General features: G+C 46.8%; 1 protein-coding gene across 3 annotated transcripts in view; it reads left to right on the forward strand.

The window, feature by feature from the left end:
* The window catches only part of NSMF (NMDA receptor synaptonuclear signaling and neuronal migration factor), a 50,515-nt gene that overhangs the window by 9,989 nt on the left and 15,680 nt on the right, over window positions 1–24,846 (forward strand). Inside the window, exons 2-6 of one of the 3 annotated variants that reach the window (XM_015423111.1) lie at window positions 11,070–11,131; window positions 11,880–12,395; window positions 19,241–19,316; window positions 20,057–20,062; window positions 20,945–21,013. In XM_015423111.1, the coding sequence (XP_015278597.1) occupies window positions 11,070–11,131; window positions 11,880–12,395; window positions 19,241–19,316; window positions 20,057–20,062; window positions 20,945–21,013 (729 nt within the window). The remainder of the gene's footprint in view (window positions 1–11,069; window positions 11,132–11,879; window positions 12,396–19,240; window positions 19,317–20,056; window positions 20,063–20,944; window positions 21,014–24,846) is intronic. The other 2 variants (XM_015423112.1, XM_015423113.1) reach the window with 2 other exon arrangements.

The raw sequence follows: 24,846 nt of genomic DNA on the forward strand, positions 1-24,846 counted from the left end.
CCGACTGCTTTCTTGCAGGGAACTTGCTCTGTGTTTCAGTGTGTGTCATGGTCTGGATTGTGCAGGTCACCGTGCAGTGTGGCAGGAGTGTGAGTGATTTGGAGAAGTGGCAATGAACTACAAAGCCTTTTGACCCCTCCTAGCATGGGCAGGAAAATATATTTAACATCTCTTTGTGTGTCACTGTGGTGTCCTGACAATCACGGCTGTGTGATTTCTCTTCTGTGCATCTGAGGCTGAGATTCTGTATTTACATCGCACACTGCCGCACCTTGCCCCAGGCCATGAGTGCTTCGAGTGCAAACGTTCCATTCATGGAAGCCATGTTGTTTTCCTTGATTAGAAAAGCAGCCGTCCATCACAGGGCAGCTTCGGATCTCTTTGCTGCGCTGTTCAGTTGCTGCGTTTTTATGCACCGGAGCACTGTACATTCGAAACATTGCAAACTTTGTAGGGTTAAAATTCACGGCCAAAACAACCCTTGCTCTGCTTCTTCGTATCTGGAAGTGATAACTTTGTACTCATCTTTTTCTCCCCTTCGAGCAATCCCCACTGCACTCTAAAATTGCAGTAGTACACTGTGCATGCAAAAACCTAGTGCCCTTTGGGCTCCTTTGCGTACCCGCTGCCTCCCAGGCTCTCTTCTTGGCTGTTGTTGCCTCTTCTTTCATTTCCTTTGGGTGCTGCAACACCAAATGTGTTGCTTTCCCTTAGGCGCCGTTTGGTAAGCGGCATCGCTTTTGCTGCAGAAGTGCCTTTGGAAGCCTGAGTCTAGCTGGTCCGCAGAACATCTCCCACTTGCCAAATTAATCACTCCGTCATAATAAAGAGAGATGATATCTGCCCGATTTCCCTCCCCGTCATCCCCAATGTTGAAATTTTGAGCAGTGTGGCTTTATGTTGTCTCTGTGTTACCTTCACCACAGACCTGTATTTTCCTCCCGGGATTAGAGGCAGCTCTTCGGGGAGGGGGGCTTTTTTTAACTCACTGTGTACACAGGTAGCTGCACCTTTTGAAGATGCTGGCAACTTTGCTCAAGTGTCCAAGAAAATCCAGGAAGGATGGCACGTGGGACATCTATGTGGGACTGAAAAATAGCTGGGGGGATGAGTTTTTGTTCTGATGAAAATTGGTGAATAGATGGCCAGTTTTTTGTCTTTAAGCAGAGGACAAGAAAGAACAGGGCTGGGATGAGATGCTCAGCAAAAATGTTTTGGGCAGAATGTAAGGCACAATGATTAGCACTGATGGAGTACTTCGGAGCTTTACTGAGCACTCACTGTGTACTTGCCAGGATCCTCACAACCATCAGGTGATTACTCCCATATTGTAGACATTGCAGTAAAGCTAGCACATAATGTTGTGGCTCTGACTTCCCTGCTGAGAAAATTAGAAATGGCACACTAATTAGGACATCGGAACAGACTTATGGGCTGCTTGTGTTCTGGTTGCACTGTATTTACTTGAAAGGAAGGCAAGACTGAATGGAAGGTGATCCCCTTAAAGAAAGGCTGCACGCACAGGGGTTTTATTCTCTGCGTAACTGTTACCTGTATGCAAATTTGTGATCGCTCCCTCTTTTTCTTCGTGGCACATGCGGGGAAAACAGTGGTCAGTGCTGAGCAAATCCCCTCCCTGTCTCTTCCCAGTGTTTATACAATTGCTAAGTAGTATTGTTGTGCTTCATATTATTCAGAGCACTTCACACATATTATCTCTGTAATTCTCTGTGAACATCTGCTTTAACCTGGATGGATATTATCCCCATATTGTTGTGTCGTGGCTGATGCTGAGAAAGTAAGATGGGTTCTTCCCTTCCCTCACATCACATAAAAGGCTTATAAGAAGCCTCGTGGAAACCATGAAATAAGATTGCAGGCAAGGTCATAACCTGTTGGGGGAAGCATCTAAGGAGTTTCTTCCTGCAAGCACAGTCTTCCACCCCCCCAGTTTTGGCTGATCTGGGTCCTCCCCACCTGGTGAGTTTATGGCAGAGGACTTCCTGATTTACAATTCATTTTCTTTGGGCCAAACTACACATTACATTTAACATGTGGTCCCACCAGGGACTGGCAGCGGGACGCCAGCCGCAAATTCCTTGTGGGAACTCAATTCCGAAGTGCTGAGGGGACCTGATTCGGATTGGGACGGCAATGGGGTGGGAGGAGGGGCTCCAGCCTCCCACCTGCCTGTTCAGTATTCCCAATCCAAGATAGTCGTGGGGTGGGAGGACTGCGCAGGTTCATCACCGTGCTACTGTGGCTTTTCCTTAGAGTGTTCACACCAAGTAGGTCCTTCGCCTGGCCTGTTTTCTCCTCATGGTTGTTCCTTCCCATTCAAGATAGGATAGTTCTCTGTGCATGTGAAATGGCGTTTAGATAATACTGATCTGGGTCCTTAGATGCTTCCTAATAGGTTATGACCTTGCCTGCAATCTTATTTCATGGTTTCCACAACCCTTCTTAAAAGAGATCCGGTTTGGTGTAGTGGTGAGGAGCGCAGACTCTAATCTGAGAGAACCGGCTTTGATTCCTCACTCCTCCACATGCAGCTGCTGGGTGACCTTGGTCAAGTCACGGTTCTCTCACGGGCAGCTCTCTCAGCCCCACCTACCTCACAGGGTGTCCGTGGTAAGGAGAGGAAGGGAAGGAGATTGTAAGCCGCCCTGAGAGAAGGGCGGGGTATAAATTCAAACCTCCTTCTTTTCTTCTTATGCATGTAGCCTGTTGTGGTGGCCTTGGTTTTGGTTCTGTAGGGTTTCTCTGAGCATCTGGTCAGGAAAGATGGTCCGGTCCTTACCAGTCTTCTACCACACCACACAGTGAAGAAGGACTGAGTACTCCTGACTTTCTACAGTTGGCTTCCTGCAATGAGCATGGGATGTTCCGGGAGAGAAGCACCCTTGCTTCTAGTTTTGCACTGCAGTGCAAGCAGGGTCTGTCTAGACAGTGTCCTTATGGCGGTGCAGTGGTCAACTCCGTGCTTCAGGTGTCTTGCTGCTGGCCAGCCTGTTTTCCCCCTATCCTTACTCTTTTCCAGACAAGGGAGCTGGGGGACACGCATCACTTTGCACTCCCAGGTTATTTGGAAAGGAGAACAGGGGAGACTGCTCTGTTTTTTATCTGCATGTAATCTGTGCTACATTCTTCCCTGGTTCTGCTTTCCCTGATTCAAGGATAGGAATGACAGAAGTCCCGTTCCCCCCCCCCCCAAAAAAAAAGGAATTGCAGAAAGGACAGAATAAGAGTCCAGGAGAGGAAGCATCTAGGGATTTGGTCCCTGTGTCCATATAATGATCCACCCCTGCTGCCTTGGTTGATCTCATTGCTTGCCACTGCCTTATCTGGGGGAAGATGGAACTATGCCAAGATATTCATTTTTGCCAGAGGCATTATTGCCCTGGGGTGGGGGAGGCTCACGACACAGACAAACAGGAATCAGCCCGTGCGGAACAACTTTTAGTGAAGCGGTGGGCTGTGAAATGCTAATTAAATGCTTATATTTCAAAGCCGCTTAGATGGGAAACCCTCCCGGCAAGTGTGGTTTGGAGGTGACAGTCTCCAATGCGCTGATTTGGGATTCTTCTAATTGTCCTCCTCAATTAGCGGAGCCGAAGGCAGCACCTGCAGTCCGCACATGCATGGCTGTAACGGGCTGCTTGCTTTAACCAAGGGAGGTCCGAAACAAAGACTTGTCTCAAGAGGGAGAGATCAGACCGAGTGTGTGTGTGGAATATTCTCAAGACATTTGCTTGGCCCGGCAGACTGCTGCCACAACCGTAAAGGGGGGGGGGGGCTGATACGTTCCGCAATCTGTATTTTAAAAATCAAAGCCGTAGCAGCATTGAGCATTCACACTGTGTTTGTTTGCTCAAATCTACCAGAGAAACTGTCTTTCTTTTGCAGAGGGAAAATTAGCCAGAAGAGGGGAGAGCTGAAGCTGGTGATTCTTCTCATTCACCTCACCGGCAGAGTGAAATGGGTCTCGCTAGTCCACCTCTCCCTGTTAGCTGGGACGCTGCCCCTTTATGGTTCTCTTAAGCTGTGGTCAGACAGGCAGTTTGGCCCGATATCGTTGCTCTTCCCAAATGGGTTAAATGGACCTGGTCACACAGCCACATCTGTCAGCCTTTCACCAGTCGTACTCAGTCCATCATACGACAGGTTGGAGTTTCTGCCTGTATCCATGCGCACCCACCTGCAGTTTTTAAAAAGTGACCAGGCAGCATGCTCATTGGCTGATGTGGTTCACTTTTGTAGATGCCTGACCATGGGATGGCCACGTGGGTGACCCGCAGCAGGGTGTGCTCTCAGGTTGGTATGCCCCACAACACATCAAAGCAGTACAGTTAGAGGCGGCGCCATATCGCTCCAAGCTGCCAATCTGTCCGCAGCCTTAGACGGTAGACCGCCAAGGAAGACTAGGGTTGCTGCGCAAAGAAAGGCCATATAGCAAACCATCTCTGCTCCACTCGTGCCTGGAATATACCCCATAGATGGGATCATCAGGAGTCATTTGTGGAGAGGCGTGTGGGCTACCTCTTCCCCCTTTCTTTGTTTCCCTGATCATTCCCCTCCGGGACTGCTTTATGTCATGGTAGGAGAAAAAGACTATTCAAGACAACTGTACAGTGCTGGCTCCCCCCCCCCCCAACTGGGACTAAAACCAGCCCAAGGTGGCATTTTTGATTGAGGACATGGCACCACAGGGAGGAGTTGACATCTCTCTTCTTCACTGCCAGTCCACAGTCTATCTTGAGGCACTCCAAGCAACTCTTAGGCCAGATTAGATGTCTGCAGTATTTATTGTGGTACTCCGATATCCTGGGTGGTTTTGCCCACTTCTAAAATTCACGTGATTCCTCAGCCTGGATTGGGCTGGGCTGAGCTGGGCAAATTGTCATCATCTGCTTCATTTGCATCATCAGAATCCTAATTGTCAATATCATTCGCTTCTCAGATACTAACTTTTTACAGCTGTGCCTGGGGAAGGGCAAAATTGCCAGCACCAAACATTCAGACACTTGGCTAATCAGGATTTTATTTGCTTATTTAACCCTGTCTTAGGAGGTGGCTGATCCTTCCACTAAGAACATAAAAAAAGAACCCTGCTAGAACAGACCAGTGGTCCATCACGTTCAGCATCCCGTTTCACATAGTGGCCAAACCAGCTGCTCCAGGGTGCCTGCAAACAGGGCATAGAGGTCTTCTCCTGACGTTGCCTCCTAGAGCTGGGATCCAGAGGTTTACTGCCTCTGAATATGGAGGTTCCCTGTAGTCACATTTGCTAATAGCCATTGGTGGACTTCTCCTCTGTGAATCTGTTCCTTTTTTAAAGCAATCTATGCTTGTGGCTATCACTACATCCACTGGCAGTGAATTCCACAGTTTAATTACTCACTGAGTAATTGTCTCGTATCTGTTGCGCAGCGACTTCATTGGGTACCCCTGTGTTCTAATATTATGGAAGAGGGAGATAAACTCTCTCTATTCACTTTCTTCGCATGCATAATTTTATAAACCTCCATCATGCCCCCCTCCCAGCCGTCTTCTTTCTAGGCCGAAAGTTCCCCAGACTGTTCAGCCTTCCCTCATAGGAAAGGTGCTCCAACCCCTTGATCAAATTGTTTGTCCTTGAGGAATTTCAGACAGGCAATATATTCCAGTTCAGGAACAGTTCCCAAACGGTTTCTGGTCTGACATTTCAGACAGAACCATTTTAGAATGGGCTCCCTACCGGAATATATTTGTACTTTCACACACAAACACTTCTGTCCTGTTCAGGAAATGGGGCTGGACCGTTTTACCTGTAAACTACTTCCAAGTAGTCTTCAGTTTCTTCTCCCGGATCCGAAACACTTTTTCCTGCCGTTTTTTGCCCGCACGGGCGATCTCAGGCTTTTTTTAAAACATTTGCTTTAGAGCGCTATAGTGCTATAACACAACAGCAAAACAGCATTATAGCAACCCCATTGGAATGCCTGGAGTGTTGTGTTATAGCGCTATAGTGCTCTAAAGCCAACATTAAAAAAAATAAAGCCGGAGATCGCCCATGCAGGCGAAAAACAGCAGGGAAAAGCGAGGAAAAGCAGTGCAGTTTGAAATGGCAAACCGCTTCAGATCCAGCTTTTACCGGTAGGGGAAAGCCATGTGTGAAATGGCAGCCCTATACTGGTTTACTCCATGACGGATCAAAAACGGCTTCAAACCGGCTTAAAAAGGGTAATGTGAAATTTCTCCTAGTCTGCCCTTTTTCCAGCTCTTCAATATTTATTTATTTATTTTAAGATTTGACAAACAGAAGTGTACATTGTATTCCAAATGAGGCTGTGCCATAGCTCTATATAAGGGCGTTGCAATATTGGCCATTTTACCTTCAGTCCCTTTCCTGATCATTCCCAGCATGCCGTTTGCCTTTTTCAGTGCTGTCACATGCTAAAATAACATTTTCATTGACCGATCCACTACAACCTCAAGAACTCATTTCCTTTTGGATTGTCAGTTCAGACCCATCAGCATATATTTAAAAGTAGGGTTTTCTTTGTTTCAGTGTTCATAATTTACCTACATTGAACTCCATTTGCCCTGTTGTCACCCACATTGGAGACATCTTCCTGGATCTCTTCATGAAATGCTTTCATTTTCATCATCCTGAATAATTTGGTAATTTGGCCGCTGTTCTTACCCATTCCATCTCCACCCCAGGTTTTTCTTTTCTTCTTCCCCTATAACCCAGGAAAGCAGGATGTATCATCCTTCCACAATGAAAAGTCTGAGAATTTAATTTGTTCTGCAGATCAGCCCTTGGCTTGTAAACAGCTACCCATCTGGTGCTCTGTGGCATGAAATTAGACTTTTAAACTAGGGTTTGTAGCTGATCCGTCTGATGTCTTAATTTAAGAATGAGTGTTTGTTGCATAGCACTGCCCGTTGTGGTGGGCACAAAGATGGCAGCACAACAAGGATGGTTTCCGTGTGGGGTGGAGGGACAAGAAGCAAGAAGTGGACAAACGTAGACGTGTGACTTGAATCTGCTGGACTAACCAAAGTTACTTGCACAAATCGTGGCTTAAAGGAACCACAGTCTGTGAGTTCTGAATGCAGCAGTAACCACAATTCCTCACATTTCTCCCGAGCACCCTTTCCCTCTGCCATTTCTCTTTTTCCCTTTTGTGGTGTCCACCTTTACTGTTACAGTTTGCACTATAAGCTCAGGGCAGAGGCCTGTATTTTTGCTTTCTTTCAGAACTCTGTAAAATGCCGTGCATGTTGGAGCATGAATCCTGAGCAATAATGATGACTGATGTAGGTGCATGGCTAGTAAAAACAGTCGTAGGCTGTAATGTTTGTGACTTTGTTTGCTCACTCCTGCAGAATGTGAAGAAATGGTAATGTATCTGTTTCAGAATAGCTCAGAGAGATTTACTTCTGTTGTAAAAATGAAAAGCGAGGAGGTTGCAGGGCCTAGAAATACCAAACTAAGGCTGGGAAGACGTGGGTTCATATCTGTCCTCGGATGTGAAATTCAGTGGGTCACCTTGGGTTATTCTTTCTTACTCTCGGCGTGACCTGCTGCACACAGTTGTGAGAACAAAAGGGGGGGGTCAGGTTGCCACCTTGAGCCCCTTGGAGAAAGTGTGAGATTAAAATCTAATAAAGGAGAGATGGTTTAATTCCTTTGGGCAGCTTTGTGCAGAAGTGGAACCTACTGTAAAATTCCTTTTTCAGCTACTGGGGGGGGGAGGTTGTACTACTTGTATTTGAGAAGGGCATCGTAACTTGTATCTTTATCTCGTCACTGATACTGGATGTGAGGGTGATCTGGCTGCGACATCTGTCTGTCATCGCTGATAACTCAGCTCCAAATACCTGGAATTTAAGAAACTCTGGTTCCAGACTCTAGGGCCTTTTATCCATGCGATTTTGAGCTTCTTGTTTTCCGGCAAGATAAGCAGGGAAGTATCTTTAGCCCAAGGATGTGAATGGGAATCAGTGTTCCCTTGAATGGCGCAGCATTTTTGGTTGTGGCTCAATAAGGACTCTGTGTTCCTTCGGTGGGTGATTCAGGTTGGAAAGACCATGGAATTTTCCATCTGTAAGTGGCTCTTGGTTCTTTGAGCTTCCCCTTCTCTTTGGGCTGCAAATGGCAGCGCCGCTCACTTCTGCGGCCAAGCAGGTTTGAAAAGGACAGAACAAAAGGCGTCCTTGAGCACCGTGAGAACTTAGCTGGAACAACAGCGGCAAAGGCTCTGTCTAGCTCCTTCTCTCCGAGCAGCCTGGCTGGCAGTGGAGGAGAAAAGGAAGGTGCGCGTTCTGTGGCTCGGCTCCAAGATTCGGGGGGGGGGCCTTGGCAAAGCATGCTCGGTGCACCCCCTGAATCTGGAAGAGAACGGATGTGCAAATTCTCCATGCTTCAAGGGAACACTGAGGAGTTGAGGGGACACTGGACTCCTTTCCTGGTTGGGGTGCGTGTGTGTGTATGTACACCTGTGTGTGTCCCCAGTGAATGTTCCTCCTGGTGACCTGCTGGATGCTGCCCCACCAGTGGAGTTATGATGTCACTTCCATATCAGTGATCTTACCGTATTTGCATAAAAATTTACATCCTAGGGCCCACGTCTCTGAGGGACAACCTGTCCTGAGTAGACCCGCATGTGTACGAAGGTCCCCACAAGTAATCTCTGCTGACGATCTCTTCTGATCTGTGAGACTGGGCTTTTTCTGTAGTTGCCCTGCCCCCAGCTCTGGAAAGGTTGCCCTGAAGTAATATGCCAAATTCTTCTGACCTGGCAGCTTCCATGGAGGGACAATTCTCTGTGTGGGTCTCACTGCATTTGCGATGACAACAGAGCATCCGCACAGATGTTTTCCTGGTATTTTCCTTACACGTGCTAGCCCTCTGCAACCACCATTCCCCCCTCTCCACTGAACAGCTTTTTAAAAAATTGTAATTGTTAAATTGCTGTCACACTGTAACGCTGTATTGCCACAGCCTACCACTTCCCAGCTTTCTGTTTTAAAACATAAGTAAAAGACCGATTTCACACAAGAGCTGCGCTGCGGTCCCACCTCCCCTTTGCCCCGCTTCTGTTGGTCAATTTCCTACTGGAAGCCGCGGGGCTGCATTTTGACCCCGCGGCTTTGCCCGATTTCCCCTGCGGTTTCGTGATCCTCAAAAAACAAGATAACAAAACCGTGGGTCAAAATGTGGCCCCGCGGCATGAAGTGGGAAATTGACCAATAGAAGTGGTGCAAAGGGAGGCGTGACCGCGGTGCAGCTCTTGTGTGAAATCAGTCGAGATCTTTTCGTTGTGGAGTGAAAAGAGCTAGAAAATGACTTAAAAAATAAATTTGGGAACTATTACATTGTATAAATAATCCATTGTAATGCTATGGTGCTCTAGCAGTTACCATTTTAATAGCCCCCCCCCCCCAAAAAAAAAAGCTGAGGGGAGGATGGCAGTTCTAGGGCTGGGGTAAGGAAAATGGTACAGATGTGGGTGGGCCATGAGAAAATGTGCGCCTTCTTATCCACGTGGCATCCCAAAATGCCTTGAGTATGATCTTTGCAAAAAGTTGCACAAAACCAAGTTTGCAGAAGATCCCAGCAAAGCCAGGGTGGGTGGGTAGGTGGATGGACAGAGAAGCAGGACAAATGAAGGGCAACGTCATATGGATGCTCCTGAAAGTTGCACTGATGTATGGAAACAGACCGACTTGTCCTTTTGGAAATAGATGAAGATGGGTAGCTGTATTAGTCTGTCTGTAACAGTAGAAACAGTAGAAAAGGAGCTGCGGTGGCTCAAGTGGTTAAGACGCTGAACTGCAGGCTGTGGAAGGTCAGTAGTTCAGCAGTTTGAGACCTGGGTGCCACATGACGGAGTGAGCTCCCATCTCTAGTTCCAGCTCCTGCCAACCTAGCGGTTCGAAAGCAAGAAATTGCAAGTAGATAAATAGGTACCACTTCAATGGGAAGGTAACAGCGTTCCGTGCACCTTGGTGTTTAGTCATGCCGGCCACATGACCACGGAAACGTCTTCGGACAGCGCTGGCTCTTCAGCTTTGAAACGGAGATGAGCACCGCAACCCTAGAGTCGGACTCGACTGGCTTTCGAGCAAGGGAACCGTTACCTTTACGTTAACAGTAGAAAACAGCAAGAGTCCAGTAGCACCTTAAAGACTAACCGCCTTAAAATCTTTAAGGTGCTGCTGGACTCTTACTCGTTTTTACTGTCCTTTCGGAAAATGCACAAGTTCCAAATTACCAGAGGGCCATTTGCTGATAGTGCTAGATAGTGTTGTTAATCTGAGTGGCAAAACCTACATCTTCTTGAGGTTTGTGTGGGTGTGATGCCTTATTATGGGGGAGTCTTTGAAATGGAATGGTTGTTCTTAACTTGGGCTGTTAGCCACTTGGAGCTTCGCTAGGGCCAGCATAATATAAATGTTCTAATGAAAATACATAAAAAGTAGAGTGAGAAGAAGAGAGCATGCACTCCTACAACTGTGACTATGTGTGTCCTACTGCTAGTCTTTACCAGTACTAGAGTAACTGTTAGCCTGCCTACACAGCCACCCTCTAAATTCCTAGGAATTGTAGCTACATGTTAGAGCTGAGAATTCTCTTAGAGATCTCTGCTCCCCACACACACAACTACAATTCCCAGGGTTCCTTTCGGAGAAGGAAATACTGTTAAGCTGATGTACATATGCCTCAAGAATGACAAGAGAGGAGGATGTATACATAGGGGAATTTTAGGTTGGGTGAGTTGGGTGAATTTCCATGTTGGATGAGTGGTCGAATTTCCAGCTCCCAGGTAGAGCTTAGAGATCTCCTGGAATTACAAATGATCTCCAGATTTCAGACATCAGTTCCCCTGGAGCAAATGGATGCTTTGGCGGGTGGGCTCTCTGACATTATACCCTGCTTGAGGTCCTTCTCCAGACTCCATCCTTAAAATCTGTGGGAATGAAAAAAAGCTTGCCACAGGACATTCTTGATGTGACTGCTAACTTTTCTCCTTTGCCTTCTGTTTTCCCATGCTCTGGCACTACCTGGCTGCATCAAGAGCGGCACGGGCCTTTGGAGACTACCTGTCCCAAAACCATCCTGAAGGCAGAAATGGCTCAGGTAGGAGGCATCGCAAACGCAGACCTTTTCATTTGTGGAGGTGGGCTGTTTTGGTGAGGGGCTGCGGTTCATACGATGCGGAAGGTCCCAGGTCCAGTCCTTAGCGTCTCCGGTTAAAAGATCTGTTGTAAATAGGGGTTGAGAAAGATCCCTCTGGAGAGGTCTGACTTGTTACGAGGCATTTGTTTGGGGTTTGGGTTTTTTTTGCTTTTAAAAGTAAATTCTGGCACACAGAGGTGACTTCTGCGTCACTCACTGCATTCTTTGTGGAAGCTATATATACACGCAGTCTATCTTATGCTAATATGTTTGATTTGCATAGTATATGCACATGGTTGTATTTGTGACGCGTGCTGTCATTTTGCAAGAGCGGAGCAGAAAGGGAAAAAGCGGGGGAGACATAATTTGGCTTCCTGAGGATCTGGGCTTTTGGTGTCAGGAGAGGGGGTGTTGTTAAAGCAAACTTCTAGCCATTATGTTTGCACTTGCAACTCTGTGCTTGCCCAGGGAATGCCCCAGCGATGCCAAGGGAAGTCTCTGAAAGCTAGAAGGTTTTGAGTGGGTGGATATGGGGCCTCTTGCCCCCCTCTCTCTAACGAGGAAAATCAGCACGGGGGAAAGTGTGTGCATCTTCTCCGTTTGCGTAATCGACACAGATCTCAGAATCCAGCCCTTGTCATTGCAGGAGCTGTTGCCTTTTGTGTAGCGTTTTCTTTTGAGTGCAAAGAGTTCTGTTTGCATTTTTAAGATCACCTGTTGGCGGAATCCTACGTGGGACCAGAAGACTCTCCAGAGATGCACCAGGCTGCCCAAAACAAGCGCCGGCTGTCACTCATTTCTGATGGCAAGTTTGAAAGGAGCTTCTCGGAGGAGCGTGGGGAGAAGCTGACAGGAGAGGGCCCCAAGCCCCGTGTGTACACCATCTCCGGCGAGCGGCCCATGCTGTCCCAGCATCAAAGCGAGAGCATGGAGCTGGTGGTCATCAAAGGACCGGAGGCTGAGGAGGAAGAGGAGGAGGAGTGCTCCCAGGGTCAACCCCTGCAGAATGCTGGCAGCTCCCATAACATCAGCAGGCATTGCAAAGATGGCTGGACCAGCAGTCGGCAGGTCTCCAAGGAGTTCCCTGGCTGTGCCCAGTTGGCCGCTCCTTCGCAACACACCTTTGATCTCGAGCATCATCACCACCACCATCACCACCAGGCTGGCGAGACTGGCTGGCGCCGGAAGAAGTTGGAGAGGATGTACAGCATTGACCGTGTGTCAGGTGAGCGAAGACTGAATGAAAAGAGCTGCTGTCGTAGCTAGACCAAAGGGCTGTCTAGGCCTTCTTAGTGTCTCCAAGAATGGGCAGCCAGATGCCCCTTGGAAGCTCATCCTCCATCACTTATACCCAGCATACAGTTCTTGGAGGTAGACTGCCACAGAACAAGGAGGTTCCATGTAGTTCTCATGGTTGACAGCTGCAGATAGACCTAGTTTTATCTGTTCCTTGTTATAAAGCCATCTGTACCTAAGAGAGCCAGTTTGATGTAGTGGTTAAGAGCCGCAGACTCTAATCTGGAGAACTGGGTTTGATTCCCCGCTCCTCCACTTGCAGCCAGCTGGGTGACCTTGAGTCAGTCACAGGTCTCGCAGAGCTTTTTCAGCCCCGCCTACCTCACAGGGTGTCTGTTGTGAGGAGAGGAAGGGACAGAGATTGTAAACTACCCTGAGACTCTTGAGTGAAGGGCAGGTTATAAATCAACGCCTCCTGTTCCTCCTGCTCTTCCTCCTCCTTCTTCTGCATTGCAGTAACCTGTCCCAGTTAGTTCCACAAATCAATTATGCATTGGGTGAAACCATGTCTCTTTTGTTTGCTGTTGGCTAGCTGCTAGTTACAGACAACCCCCATTGTAATGTTTTGTGATGTAGGTGGGCCTGCATTAGCCCAACAACTGAATTGGGACCCACTTGGGATGTATATTGAGAGGCAAATGGAATAAATTTGCTTACTGGAACATGGGATCACCCAGTGAAGTTGATGAGCAGTTGATTCAGGACAGACAAAATGAAATGACTCTTCAGAAAATGCACGGTTCACTTATGGAACTTACTGCCACAGGTACAGTTGAACTTGCTTTAAAGAGAGATGTGGCAAATTCATGGAGGAGGAGAGGTCCCATAATGGCTGGTGCCTGTGATGTCTAAATCACATCTCCATGTTCAGAGACATGGTGTGTGTGTGTGTGTGTGTGTGCACAGTACCAGGGATGTTTCCTGCATGCTGAGGAGGAGCTGGGGCTCAGTGGAAAGCCTTTGTTTTGCATACAGAAGGTCCCAGGTTCAATCCCCGGCATCTCCAGTTAAAAAGGCCCAAGCAGTAGGTGATGTGAAAGACCTCACCCTGAGAACCTGGAGAGCTGCCGGCAGCCCAAGTAGACAATACACTAATGGAACTGATGATCTGATTCGGTATAAGGCCGTTCCATCCGCGTGTTCATCCTGTGCACGAGGCCTTTGGCGGCAACTGGTGGCGGGGAAGCGGGATGACTCATTGGTCTGATCCTGCGAGACACTTCTTACGTTCTTCCAAAGGAAGATTAGGACCCCCTACACACTTTTAATTGTTTTTCTTTGTACCTGTTTTGTCTCTGCGAGATCCCTACTGTATTCTAAGCTGGTTCACGGCCAGCCCTTGAGCATTGCGTAAATACCTGGAAAGCAGCCTAATGGAGGCCCCAGGGTCTTCCTTGACAACACATCCATTGTGCAGCGCTGTGTGTTCTGACGCCGCGTCTGCAGTTCTGCCAGCAGTGGCTCAGCCTGGCAGAGCAGGGGGTGAAATTTCCAGCCTGTCAGATTGTCGTCCTGTTTGTGGGAACTGAACAGATCAGCTTTTTGACATGCTATCCTTGTGCTCCTAGGCATTGTCGGCTGATAAATGTTCTGGCTAATGCTGGATTTAAAATTCAGGCACGGCATCCAGGAGTCAAATCCATGGAGGCACACCAGTCCTGTTCCAAGTTTCTCAAAGAAGTCAAATTTATATTCAGGGTGAGAGAGCAGTTAAAGACCACTGAAGGATCTCTTTCTCAGTGGCCTCAAACACCTTGCTAGAAGAAGCGGACTAAGATCTGTGCAGAGTATGTGTCTCCTTTGCTCTCCACCCAGGATGTGTTTAGTCAGGGGTCATTTCGTAGAAAAAGAGCTAGGGGAACTCATTAGCATAACTCATTAGCATATGCCACACCCCCTGACATCACCGGAAGTGTGTCATAAGGCCACACCCCCTGCCCCCAACGGTCCCGGCCGCCGCCGCCAGCCTTGCAGCTCCACCATGAGGGGCTCGGCGGTGGACCTGCAAGGCCGGCGGGAGTGCAAGGAAGCCCCGCGAAGGCCCTCCCTGGCCCCAGGCAGGCAGGGGTGGGGAGAGGCAGGGAGGAAGCAACTTACTCTCCCTCTTCTCCTGCCTCCTCCTGGCTGAATGAGGGCCGGAAGCAGGGCAGCTGGAAGCAGGGTTAGTGTATCTTTTGGTTGTTTGAATTGTATTTTGGTACTTTCTGTGTGATGTTTTGGGTCACTTTGCAGATAAACTCACCATTAAAATGCCCTAATAAATAAACAAAACAGCATCTTAATATTGGCAGCTATATATCAGAGGAAGAATTCTTAATACCTTTATGCACAGTGCTTCACTTACCTTACCTCAGTACTCTTGACAGCAGCTGTGTACAGTAGGCCACCATTGTCCCCATCTTGCTGATGGGGAAGTCCATTGAGTAGGTGAGCAACTGAGCTGAGATTTGTGCCTGCCACTTCATGGCTCAGAGCCCACCCTTTTAATACTCCCCTGCTTACATAGCAATGGAGCTTCCAAACGGGTCCCCTTGCTGTTCACCAGACCCATCTCCAAAGGGAAGATTGCTAGGTTCCTTATCTGGTGCTTCGTTATGTGCTTTGAAATCATCATAAGCGATGGAAGGATTTATTGCTGCTTTGTGCACTTCTGATCTGCATTCTCGGCCCAACGCAGCTTCCAGAGCAGCTTTTTGACATCATGCCAGTAACTTTGTGGAATGAGACGCCTGGGGCTGCCTGTATTTAATACTCACGCGACACAGGCTGAGAAGTCACTACTGTGCAAAGGACTCAGCGTCCCACAGATCTTTTTAAAAACTGAAAAACTGAAGGAGCAATCCTAAACAGGTCTACTTAGAAGTAAGCTCCATGTTAGTGGTGCTTACTCCTAGGAAAGTGTCCTTGGATTAAGCCCTAAGTATCTAGCCCGGATGAGTTCAAAAATAGGTTTCAAACTCTGTGAGCAGTGATACATAGTTTCAGAAGCCAAGAGATTGAACATAATTTCAAATCTGTGTATGTCGGGTGTGTGTATAGTGCTTCAGTGTCCTGCGTTAGTCTTCCCTGTGGAAAGTAAATATAGAATACATTGCACATTTATAACAAATATATTGATGAAATTTACCTAATATATACAGTATGAATGTAAGCTAGTGTTCTTTACAAAACGTGTTCCCCATAAGGCAGAATGCTTTTGATAAAGTTCCTCATCAAAGGCTCCTAAGTAAGCTCAATAGTCACGGGATAAAAGGACAAGTCCTTTTGAGGATCAAGGGCCCCGGTCACACTGCGGGAAATAGGCGCGGCCAAAGTGTGGCTTTTTTGAGCCGCACCAAAAGAGAAACTGAGGAGGAAGAGGAGGAGGAGTGCTCCCAGGGTCACAGTTTGGCAGGACCTTGCATGCTGCTGGAGAGATGGGCGCGCCGGTGATCACACGTCCACCCCTGCAGCGGATTTTTCAGTAAGTACTAGTGTTTCGTAGGGTTTTTTTTGATCCGCATCTTCGGCTGGAAGAGACGGATCGGGGATGGGTGCGCGCCACTTCCCAGATGTTGCGGTATGATCGCGCCCGCTTGATGCGCCCCGACCCGTCCCTCTTGCCTCCTGTGTGACCGGGGCCTACAACTGGCTAATTAATAGGAAACAGAGAGTGAGTATAAATGGGCAATTTTCTCAGTGGAGGGTGGCAAGCAGTAAGGTACCACAGGGATCAGTACTCAGTCCGATATTTTTAACTTGTTTATTAATGATTTAGAGTTGGGAGTAAGCAGTGAAGTGGCTAAATTTGCAGATGACACAAAGTTGTTCAGGGTGGTGAGAATGAAAATGTCGAGAAAGTGTGCGACTGCAATAAAAAAGGCCAACACTATGCTGGGGATTATTAGGAAGGAAACTGAAAACAAATCAGCCAGTATCATAATGCCCCTGTATAAATCAATGGTGCAACCTCATTTGGAGTACTGTGTACAGTTCTGGTCACCACACCTTAAAAAGAATATTATAGCTTTGGAAAAAGTGCAGAAAAGGGCAACTCGAATGATAAAAGGGTTGGAACACTTTCCCTATGAAGAAAGGTTAAAATGCTTGGGGCTCTTTAGCTTGGAGAAACGACGGCTGAGGGGTGACATGATCGAAGTTTATAAGATTATACATGGGATAGAGCAGGTTGAGAAAGAAGTACTTTTCTCCCTTTCTCACAATACAAGAACTCATGGGCACTCAATGAAATTGCTGAGCAGTTGGGTTAGAACAGATACAAGGAAGTACTTCTTTACCCAAAGAGTGATTAACACATGGAAGTCACTGCCACAGGAGGTGGTGGCAGCTACAAGCATGGACGGCTTCAAGAGGGAATTAGATAAACATATGGAGCAGAGGTCCATCAGTGGCTATTAGCCACAAAGTATAGATAGGAAACAGCGTTTAGATAGGTATAGATAGGTAACAGCGTTCCGTGCGCCTTGGTGTTTAGTCATGCCGGCCACATGACCACGGAAATGTCTTCAGACAGCGCTGGCTCTTCGGCTTTGAAACGGAGATGAGCACCGCAACCCTAGAGTCGGATTCGACTGGCTTTGGAGCAAGGGAACCTTTACCTCTTTATAGATAGGAACTCTGGGGCAAGTGATGCTCTGTATTCTTGGTGCTTGGGGGGGGGGCAAAAGTTGGAAGGGCTTCTAGTGTCCTGGCCCCACTGGTGGACCTCCTGATGGCACCTGGTATTTTTGGCCACTGTATGACAGAGTGTTGGACTGGATGGGCCATTGGCCTGATCCAACATTGGCTTCTCTTATGTTCTTATGATAAAATTATTGATTAAAAATGCAGGGTACTGCTTAAATCTTTATAGAGACTCATAACCAACTACTGGGACTCATACAAGTGGCTGGATACTAGCAGCTTTTCCACTGGCACAAGAGGGAGGAAAGAGCCACTTTTGACTCCTGAAAATGGTATGCTGGGGATTGGAAGGCCCTCATGAACAAAATGCCAACCAGGACAGGGTTGCAGTGAGGAGAGAAACCTGCCCCTATTTCCTCTTCCTCTTGTCTGTGGAAAAGCTGGTAGGATCCAACCCTAGGAATACAGCTGGAGAGAATGAAAAACAGACCGTTCTTTCAGAAACACACAATTTGGCAGATATACCTTTTTTTTTTTTTTTAAGTTCAGAATCCCAGTTGAGAACATGTGTGTTGGAATATATTTGGCCAAAACAAAGACAAACGCTGCAACTTTTTGCATTATCTTGGTGTTACTATTTGCCATCAAAAAGCTAACTTTGTGCAAACCTAACCAAGACTCTTGTCTTTTCATCAACTGTGGAGAACCTCTCTCTCTTTTGGGCGGTGAAAGAGGAATGTGTCTGAAATTCAACCTATCTAAATCTTTCCCAGTATTTTAGTTCCAAATTATCTGATCTTCTTTCTATACTGGAAATGTTCATTAGGACATATCCATTGTTCCATTTTTAATTTTCTGAATTTTATACTGAGGGCTGTGTGCATGCAGCTTGCTGCAGTGTTCAGTTTCTTCCATTCGTTTGTGTATGTCCCCCTTCAATTTTGACTGTTAAATAAAAATACCGACACAACCTATCTTGATGTGGGTGTGTACATGAACACATGAATATTCTTTTTTTGTGTTGTTTTATCAGTGGACAGACGTGTTTTCCAGGCATCAGGGAAATAACATTCACATGCAGTCCATTCACATACAGTCAAGTCAGGATTGCCTTTTATTGTATTTTATGGATGCCCATATGTGCAAGTCATTAACATACAAGGATACAAATTGATTTCAGGAACTCCAAGCTGTGGCCAATTGTGCATGTTCTGATTTTCAAAAGTAATTTTGGAAGTTCTCCTAGTTATTCTAAAAGGAGTGCAGCATGGGTCAGCGCAAAATACTGGAGCAGTAAAAGGGGCTGCGACACGGTGGCTCAGATGTTAAGACGCTGAGTTGCAGACCAGAAGATCAGTAGCTTGGCAGTTCAAGACCCGAGTGCTGCATGGTGGAGTGAGCTCCTAACTCTGGCCCCAACTCCTGCCAACCTAGCAGTTCAAAAGCAAGAAATTGCAAGTAGATAAATAGGTACTGCTTTGGTGGGAAGGTAACAGCGTTCCATGCGCCTCAGTGTTTAGACATGCAGGCCGCATGACCACAAAGAAGTCTTTGGACAGCGCTGGCTCTTTGGCTTGGAAACAGAAATGAGCACTGTCCCCTAGAGTTGGATTTGACTAGCTTTTGAGCAAGGGAAACCTTTACCTTTACTAAAAGGAATGGAATAGGTGAACACTAGTCATCCACAAAATCTAGACACTGCGATATCCAACTGTTGCCAGAATTTAGAATCACAAAACTCTGCAATATACTGGTACATAAAATTTAACCACTTTCATTGAGAGCCAGCATGGTGTAGTAGTCTGTTAGACTAGGATCTGGGGGTCCTGGGTTCAAATCCCTACTTTGCCATGGAAACTTTCTGGGTGACCTTGGTCCAGTCACGTCCTCGCAGCTTAATTTCACAGGATTGTTGTAAGGATAAAATGGATAAGAGTGTTCTTGGATAATGATGTTTCAAGCCACTCTGGGTCCCTGTTGGGGAGCAAAGCAGAATATAAATGTCCAATCCTGCCCTGGTGAAATGTGCTGAGTACAAAAGATTAACATAGTCATCTTGTGGCTCACGAAGATTTTGAGTGCTGTTCTGATTAGTGCTCCCTGCTTCTTTTCCCAGAGGTTCACTGACATTTGTTTGTTTTCATCTTCCAGATGACGTCCCAATCAGGACCTGGTTTCCCAAAGAGAACCTGTTCACTTTCCAGACAGCTACAACAACTATGCAAGCGTAAGGAAGACTGTGATCAGGGAGGGAGGGGTCCTGCGGGCTGCTATGGCAGCGAATGTCTACCTGCGCAGTCGCTTACCCAGTTTTGTTGTCTTAAGTCGATCTCTTTATATAGTACCATCCACATCCATGTCATTCAGAAACCAGTATCACAAGAAAGGCAGATTGCCTACCCCACGTTGTAAATTTCAGCTGGGAGGAAGGGGCAAAGGGAGGATGAGCGAAGGGTAACAAGAATGAGTGATTTCTGTCTTTTGTTAGTCGCTTCTGCTTTTCCTATGAAATGTCCTTTATTTTGGCTCTTCCTGTTTGTTGAGCAGTGTTATCTTGAGTCACAAGATGTGCATTTCAGCTTTAAGTGCTTCTGTACTCTTGGAAGTGGTGATGGACACTGTTTCCTTGTATGGTAGTATCTGTGTGAATGTCTGCTGAATGGCACAATCTCCCCGCATGTTACATGCTAATTTCAACAGGAAAGCAACTTATCCATTAAATTCTGGTTGTCAGAAGTTTGCCACAGTATGATTAAGGATTGGAGTAAGGGAAGGCTTCTTGCCGCAATTTTGAACAAATTTAGTCAACGTTGGAAATATGATTCTTCCAAAATGTTGGGTTTTCTTTTTTAAGTTTGAAAATTGATTGCTTCTGCAGGAAAAAGAATGGCTTAACTTGGAGGAATTTTTTTACTAATACCTATCTTTTTCTCTTCTTCCTCCCCCTGCTTTTCTTGGGATCTTCAGCATCTCGTAAGTACAGCCATCATTGCTGCCCCCCCGCCCCCCCCGCACATAACCCTGTCTTTGGAGAAAACCCCCATTTTCCACACTATTTTGTTCTTATGTAAATGCACCAAAATGAGTTAATTAAGGACAATCTAGCCTTGTCTCCTGCAGAACGGACTGATGGGTCTATCTGGGTCTGGAATAACAGAGATGCTTTGTCTCTGGGGTCCAAGCCTCCATTTTTCCCCACACCAACCTTTCCCCCTACATCTTCGCTAGTTTCATATCTGAGATCAACAACTGGCAGCTCGAGGATCAAACCCAGCTAACAACAAAAAGCCACAGCTTGTGCTAGAGCCAGTCTCTCTCGGCTTCCTCTTCTCTCTCCTGCCTCCTGCCTCCTCCTTCTTCTTCACCAGGAGTCTGTTCCAGGAGACTGGGAGGATGGAAACTCTGATAATCTTTCCCTCCTGGTTCTAGGATATTTGCCTTTTTTGGTGCAGTGGGGAAGGGGAAAAAGGGGAAGCTTTCCCCTCCCATATTCCACAGATGGGAAGTGTACCCAATTGAATGTGGGGAGATGTAGGGGAGATGTGTCCATGCTAGCTCTGAACTCCCTTTCCCTGTGTTTTGACAAGATGCGATCTCCTGGTTTTCCTTTCCCTAGGACCGATATGTGCCATACATTCAACATCCTTGTCTGTTCTTTCAGCTTCTCTCCCGTCTTGTTTGTGAATCATTTTGTGGCCTGCGTCGCCTCCTCCTCCCTCTTTTCATCTTGAGAGGTTCGCCTCTTGTCCAGTGGGAGCACTTCGGCTCTCTGTCCTGTGTTATTTTTTACTCCATGTTGTTTCCCAGTTTTGAAGCTGTTCTAGTTGGTTTAATGGCTTGAAACTGGTTTCCCAGGGCATTCAGGGGCTACGCAGAGAGGAAGAGGCGGAAGCGGGAAAATGATTCTGCAGCTCTGATCCAGAGGTAGGGGGCATCTCTTCCTCGCACGGGTTCAATCCTTGCCTTGTTATTTGCATGGGCCACCTGCAGGGGGCACTAGCACTGCTTTTTCTTTATTTTTAAAGCTGGCGGGTAAGTTGATGCAGATGCCTAGTGTCCATACTGGGAATCTTTTCAGAGAACATGCTGTGGGAAATAAGTAGGGCAGTTCCCATGTTCTTAGCGGGACACTGTCACAGTGGAATTCCAAACCAGGCTTGGGGAGAGAGCTTGAGGCCAAATATCTGCTGAGACTCCAGTGTGTAGAACTCATATCTTTTTTGCTCTTCCTGTAACTAAATGGTTGGCAGAAAATAGAAGTGCCTAGGCAATGGTTTTATACACCCATGTTCCAGTTGCTTACAAAATTAAGGTGAAAAAGACTGTTTCCCCGGATTGAGCTAGTCAATTTGCAGCTTTGTGAGCCGAATCTATCCTCTCCAAAGCTGTTTTATTCGTCCCCTGGCAACCTGACAGAACGTTTAATAAAGCTGTGGTAAAAAGTTTGCCTAGTTTCCCTCCAAAGAAGAAGGAAAAAAGGTTTCTGTGTTAAAGGAAACAGATATCCCATAGTTTAATGCTGTATCTGGATTATGGATTCATTTCTCTGGCTACACGAAAGAAGGACAGATGTGTAAGGCTGCAGTAGCAATCCACTCCACACTGGTGAAGCCCTAACAGGGTAGCTTTAATATGGGCCCTGACCATGTGATGTATGGTAGGCTGTCGGTGTGGCAAACATTCTTTCAGGGCCCAGCGTGGCCCCAGTAGTACAGAAGTCCGTCTTCCTTGCCCCAGACTGTAAATCTGTCTTTTCCAGATTTGCTGTTTAAAACTACAAATGGCTTTGGAGTAAAAAGTGCCCTCATGTGAGTGGGAGGTGCCTTCCTGTGAGCAGAAAAGTGCCTGGCAACAATTCTATGGTTTAAAGCCAACCACAGGCTTAATATTTATGTAGCATTTCCGAAGTGTTCAGAGCTCTTCAGATACTTTTATCTCCCTAATCCAAAACTGGTATATATACATATATTGCTGATACAGTGGCTGAAGCTGAGAGTTGTGGCAGAGACAAGGTCTGAACCAGCTCATGCCCCCTTAAGTCACCATTGTATGCCAACTTCTCTGCAAAGAGAAGAGCCACAAGTTTTCCTGGGCTCTGCCGAGCTTGGTTTTGCTTTGCTGTGTGGAGAATTTAATTTTTTCAATAGAAAAAATAAAGGATGGAAAGCTGTCATGAAAGTGTCCCGTTAAGAAGGTTGTGACGGAGTGCAGAGTTCCTCCAAGTGGTGCAAGTTCTGTCTTGGGGAAGTGGACTCCTTTCTGAGTGGTTGTACTGTGGACACAACCAGGTGGTTGTGGCGGTTCAGTCCTCACTGCTTTGGCCTTTCCAGCTGGGAGGGAGCGAGGCTGAGCGCATGCTACTCCGGGGGGCTGAGGAAGGGCTTAGCTACCCGCATCATCTCTTGAAGCCTGGCAGGGTCAGACCTTGTGAGTGGTTGAATCTGAAGCCAGGCTGGCTGGCTGGTCTCTGCTACCTTGCCTTGGCAGGATCCCAAACTGCAGTGCTACATTCATCCCTTCTCTCCTGTATCCCAGATCCTTTGCTCAGAACCTATTGCATGTTTGGGAGGAGATGTGAGCTTGAAACACACGCTGTCTCTCCCCCTCCCTTCTGGTGCTAGGCTGGCCTGCTCGATCTCCTTGGCTCTTAAGAAGCGCTTGTGCCAAACTGCGCCTGATACTGTCTACAGGAGCAAGGAAATGGGGTTATTGAAGCTGTATTGTTAACGTTGGGAGGAGGTCATCCTGTGCAAAAAGGCTTTGTGAGGGTATTTAGATGGAAAGGTGGTGAAGTTTTATCCTGAGCACGTGTCAGACCTTCCATGTTAGATCGCCGCTAACAAAGATCCGGAGAGTGATTTCAACAAAAGTGATCAGCTTTATTGTAGGTACGAACAAGCGCTTGAAAGAAGTCATGACCAGAACAGATTAACATTGGGAGCTAGGCTCCTTTTAAACATTCCCGGGCTAATGTAGCCACGCCTATTTACAATAAGTAACCAATGAGGTTGCTCGGATAACGCCCAGTGAGGGTTCTTCCCTCTCAGGGAATTGGTGCAGTTCTGATTGGTCGCTGTTGTGGAGCGACCAATAGTGCATTAGTTCGGAGGAGCCTTCATCTGGCTCGAAGCTTAACATGGAACGTTAATGCGGCGATTCATGTAAGTCATTTTGAATACACCCCATTCCATGTGACGTCTTTTTAGGCAAGTGAAAAATCCAAGGTAGAGGGTTTTTTTGTCTTTTGTATGAGCCCTTCTTTCTCCCCCGGTGCCCCCCTCCCAGTCAGGACTCACATCACATTGCTGTGCTCATATCCTTTGATATCTTCCTTGCAAAGGTGGGCAGAGTATATGGCTCCGTGATGGATGGAGGGAAGATTTTGGAAAAGGCAGCACAGCGAAATTCTGCAGAATATAAATGAGCGAGAGCCCCACCATCTTTTTGGGGTCCTTTGAGATGCCCATTGCCCAGGCATGGGAATATGTGTAGGGCCAGATTGTTCCAAGCCTGAAGAGGCCCATGAGTGTCTCTGTGGTAACCAAGCCTAGCATGAATGTGGCCATAGTGAGCTATTGTGTTCTTTTGGAAGAATGGTCTGGTCTTGTTCTCAAATTACATCTTTTCTGTGACTGAAATCTGTTCTTTGTGTTTGGATTTTGAAATACTGCCACCCACACACGTGTAGAGAAGGGATTCCTGCGTTGTTATAGAGCCATTAACTGACTCAGTAACTTTTCTTCTCCTCCCTTCGGGACAAGGGGTGAGGGTGGGATGGGGGCTGTTTTCCTGTCCTCATTCACACGGTCAAATCTGCAGGGTTTGGGTAGGCTGTTTTTCTGCATTACCGCACCCAACAACACGTAGCTATCGAGGTCTTTCATATCCTCATGAATCTTGGCTCTGAGAAGTATTGGAGTGTCCTTGTTTCTCTTCTGTGGGAAATATATTGGATGTTTTGTACTTCAGGGGGGGGTCCCCTTTTAAAATTGTGCTATGTCAACATACTCTTGTCCTCCTGTGGCATCAATTTACTTGGAAGAGTGTCAGCTTTGTGGTACCTCATACCAGATGAATTTATATCTCCTATCTTTCCTCATGTATTTTGAGGTTTGTGTGCCTCAGAATACGTTAAGATGTTTGAAAGGATTTGATGGTGTGCTGTTCAGATTGGCCATTTGAAGTCACATATGACCCGAAAACATTTTGGTGTCTGAGGTAAAAAAAAATCTTAGTTCTTTCCCATCCCCGTGTTAATAAAAAACATAATATTCAACCCCATAATGGTACCCAAAATCTGCTGCCTGTGATGAGCAGCCCCTTTCCTCTTCAAAATCTGAAGGCTGGACCTGCTTGAAGTGGTTCACTTAGGGCCCCCCACCCCACCTGGGTCCTGATGTATTAATCTCTGAGCGGAAAATGTTGGAAGTGATGTGCTTTTTCCCCTCTTTTCCTGCCAAAAGCTAAAAGATTTTGAACTTACCGTTGAGCAAAGTTGTAGCAAGTAGCCTAGTGGTTATGGTGCTGTCGAGGTTTACTTCAGTTTTTTAAAAATTTATTTATTTACAGATTCTTTAATCCCACCTTTCTCCCCTCACGAGGGCCACCAAGGCAGCTAATATTTAAAAAAACAACTCCCCCCCAAGAAAGCTTGTACCCTCAAAAGCTTGTTGGTCTCTAAGGTGCTGCTGGACTCAGCTCTAGCACATCACAGGCTGTTAATCCACACAGCAACGATTTTTTGTTTAGCTTTCATT

The sequence above is a fragment of the Gekko japonicus genome, unplaced genomic scaffold, assembly GCF_001447785.1.
Source record: "Gekko japonicus isolate JY-2015 unplaced genomic scaffold, Gekko_japonicus_V1.1 scaffold454, whole genome shotgun sequence".
Lineage (NCBI taxonomy): Eukaryota > Metazoa > Chordata > Lepidosauria > Squamata > Gekkonidae > Gekko > Gekko japonicus.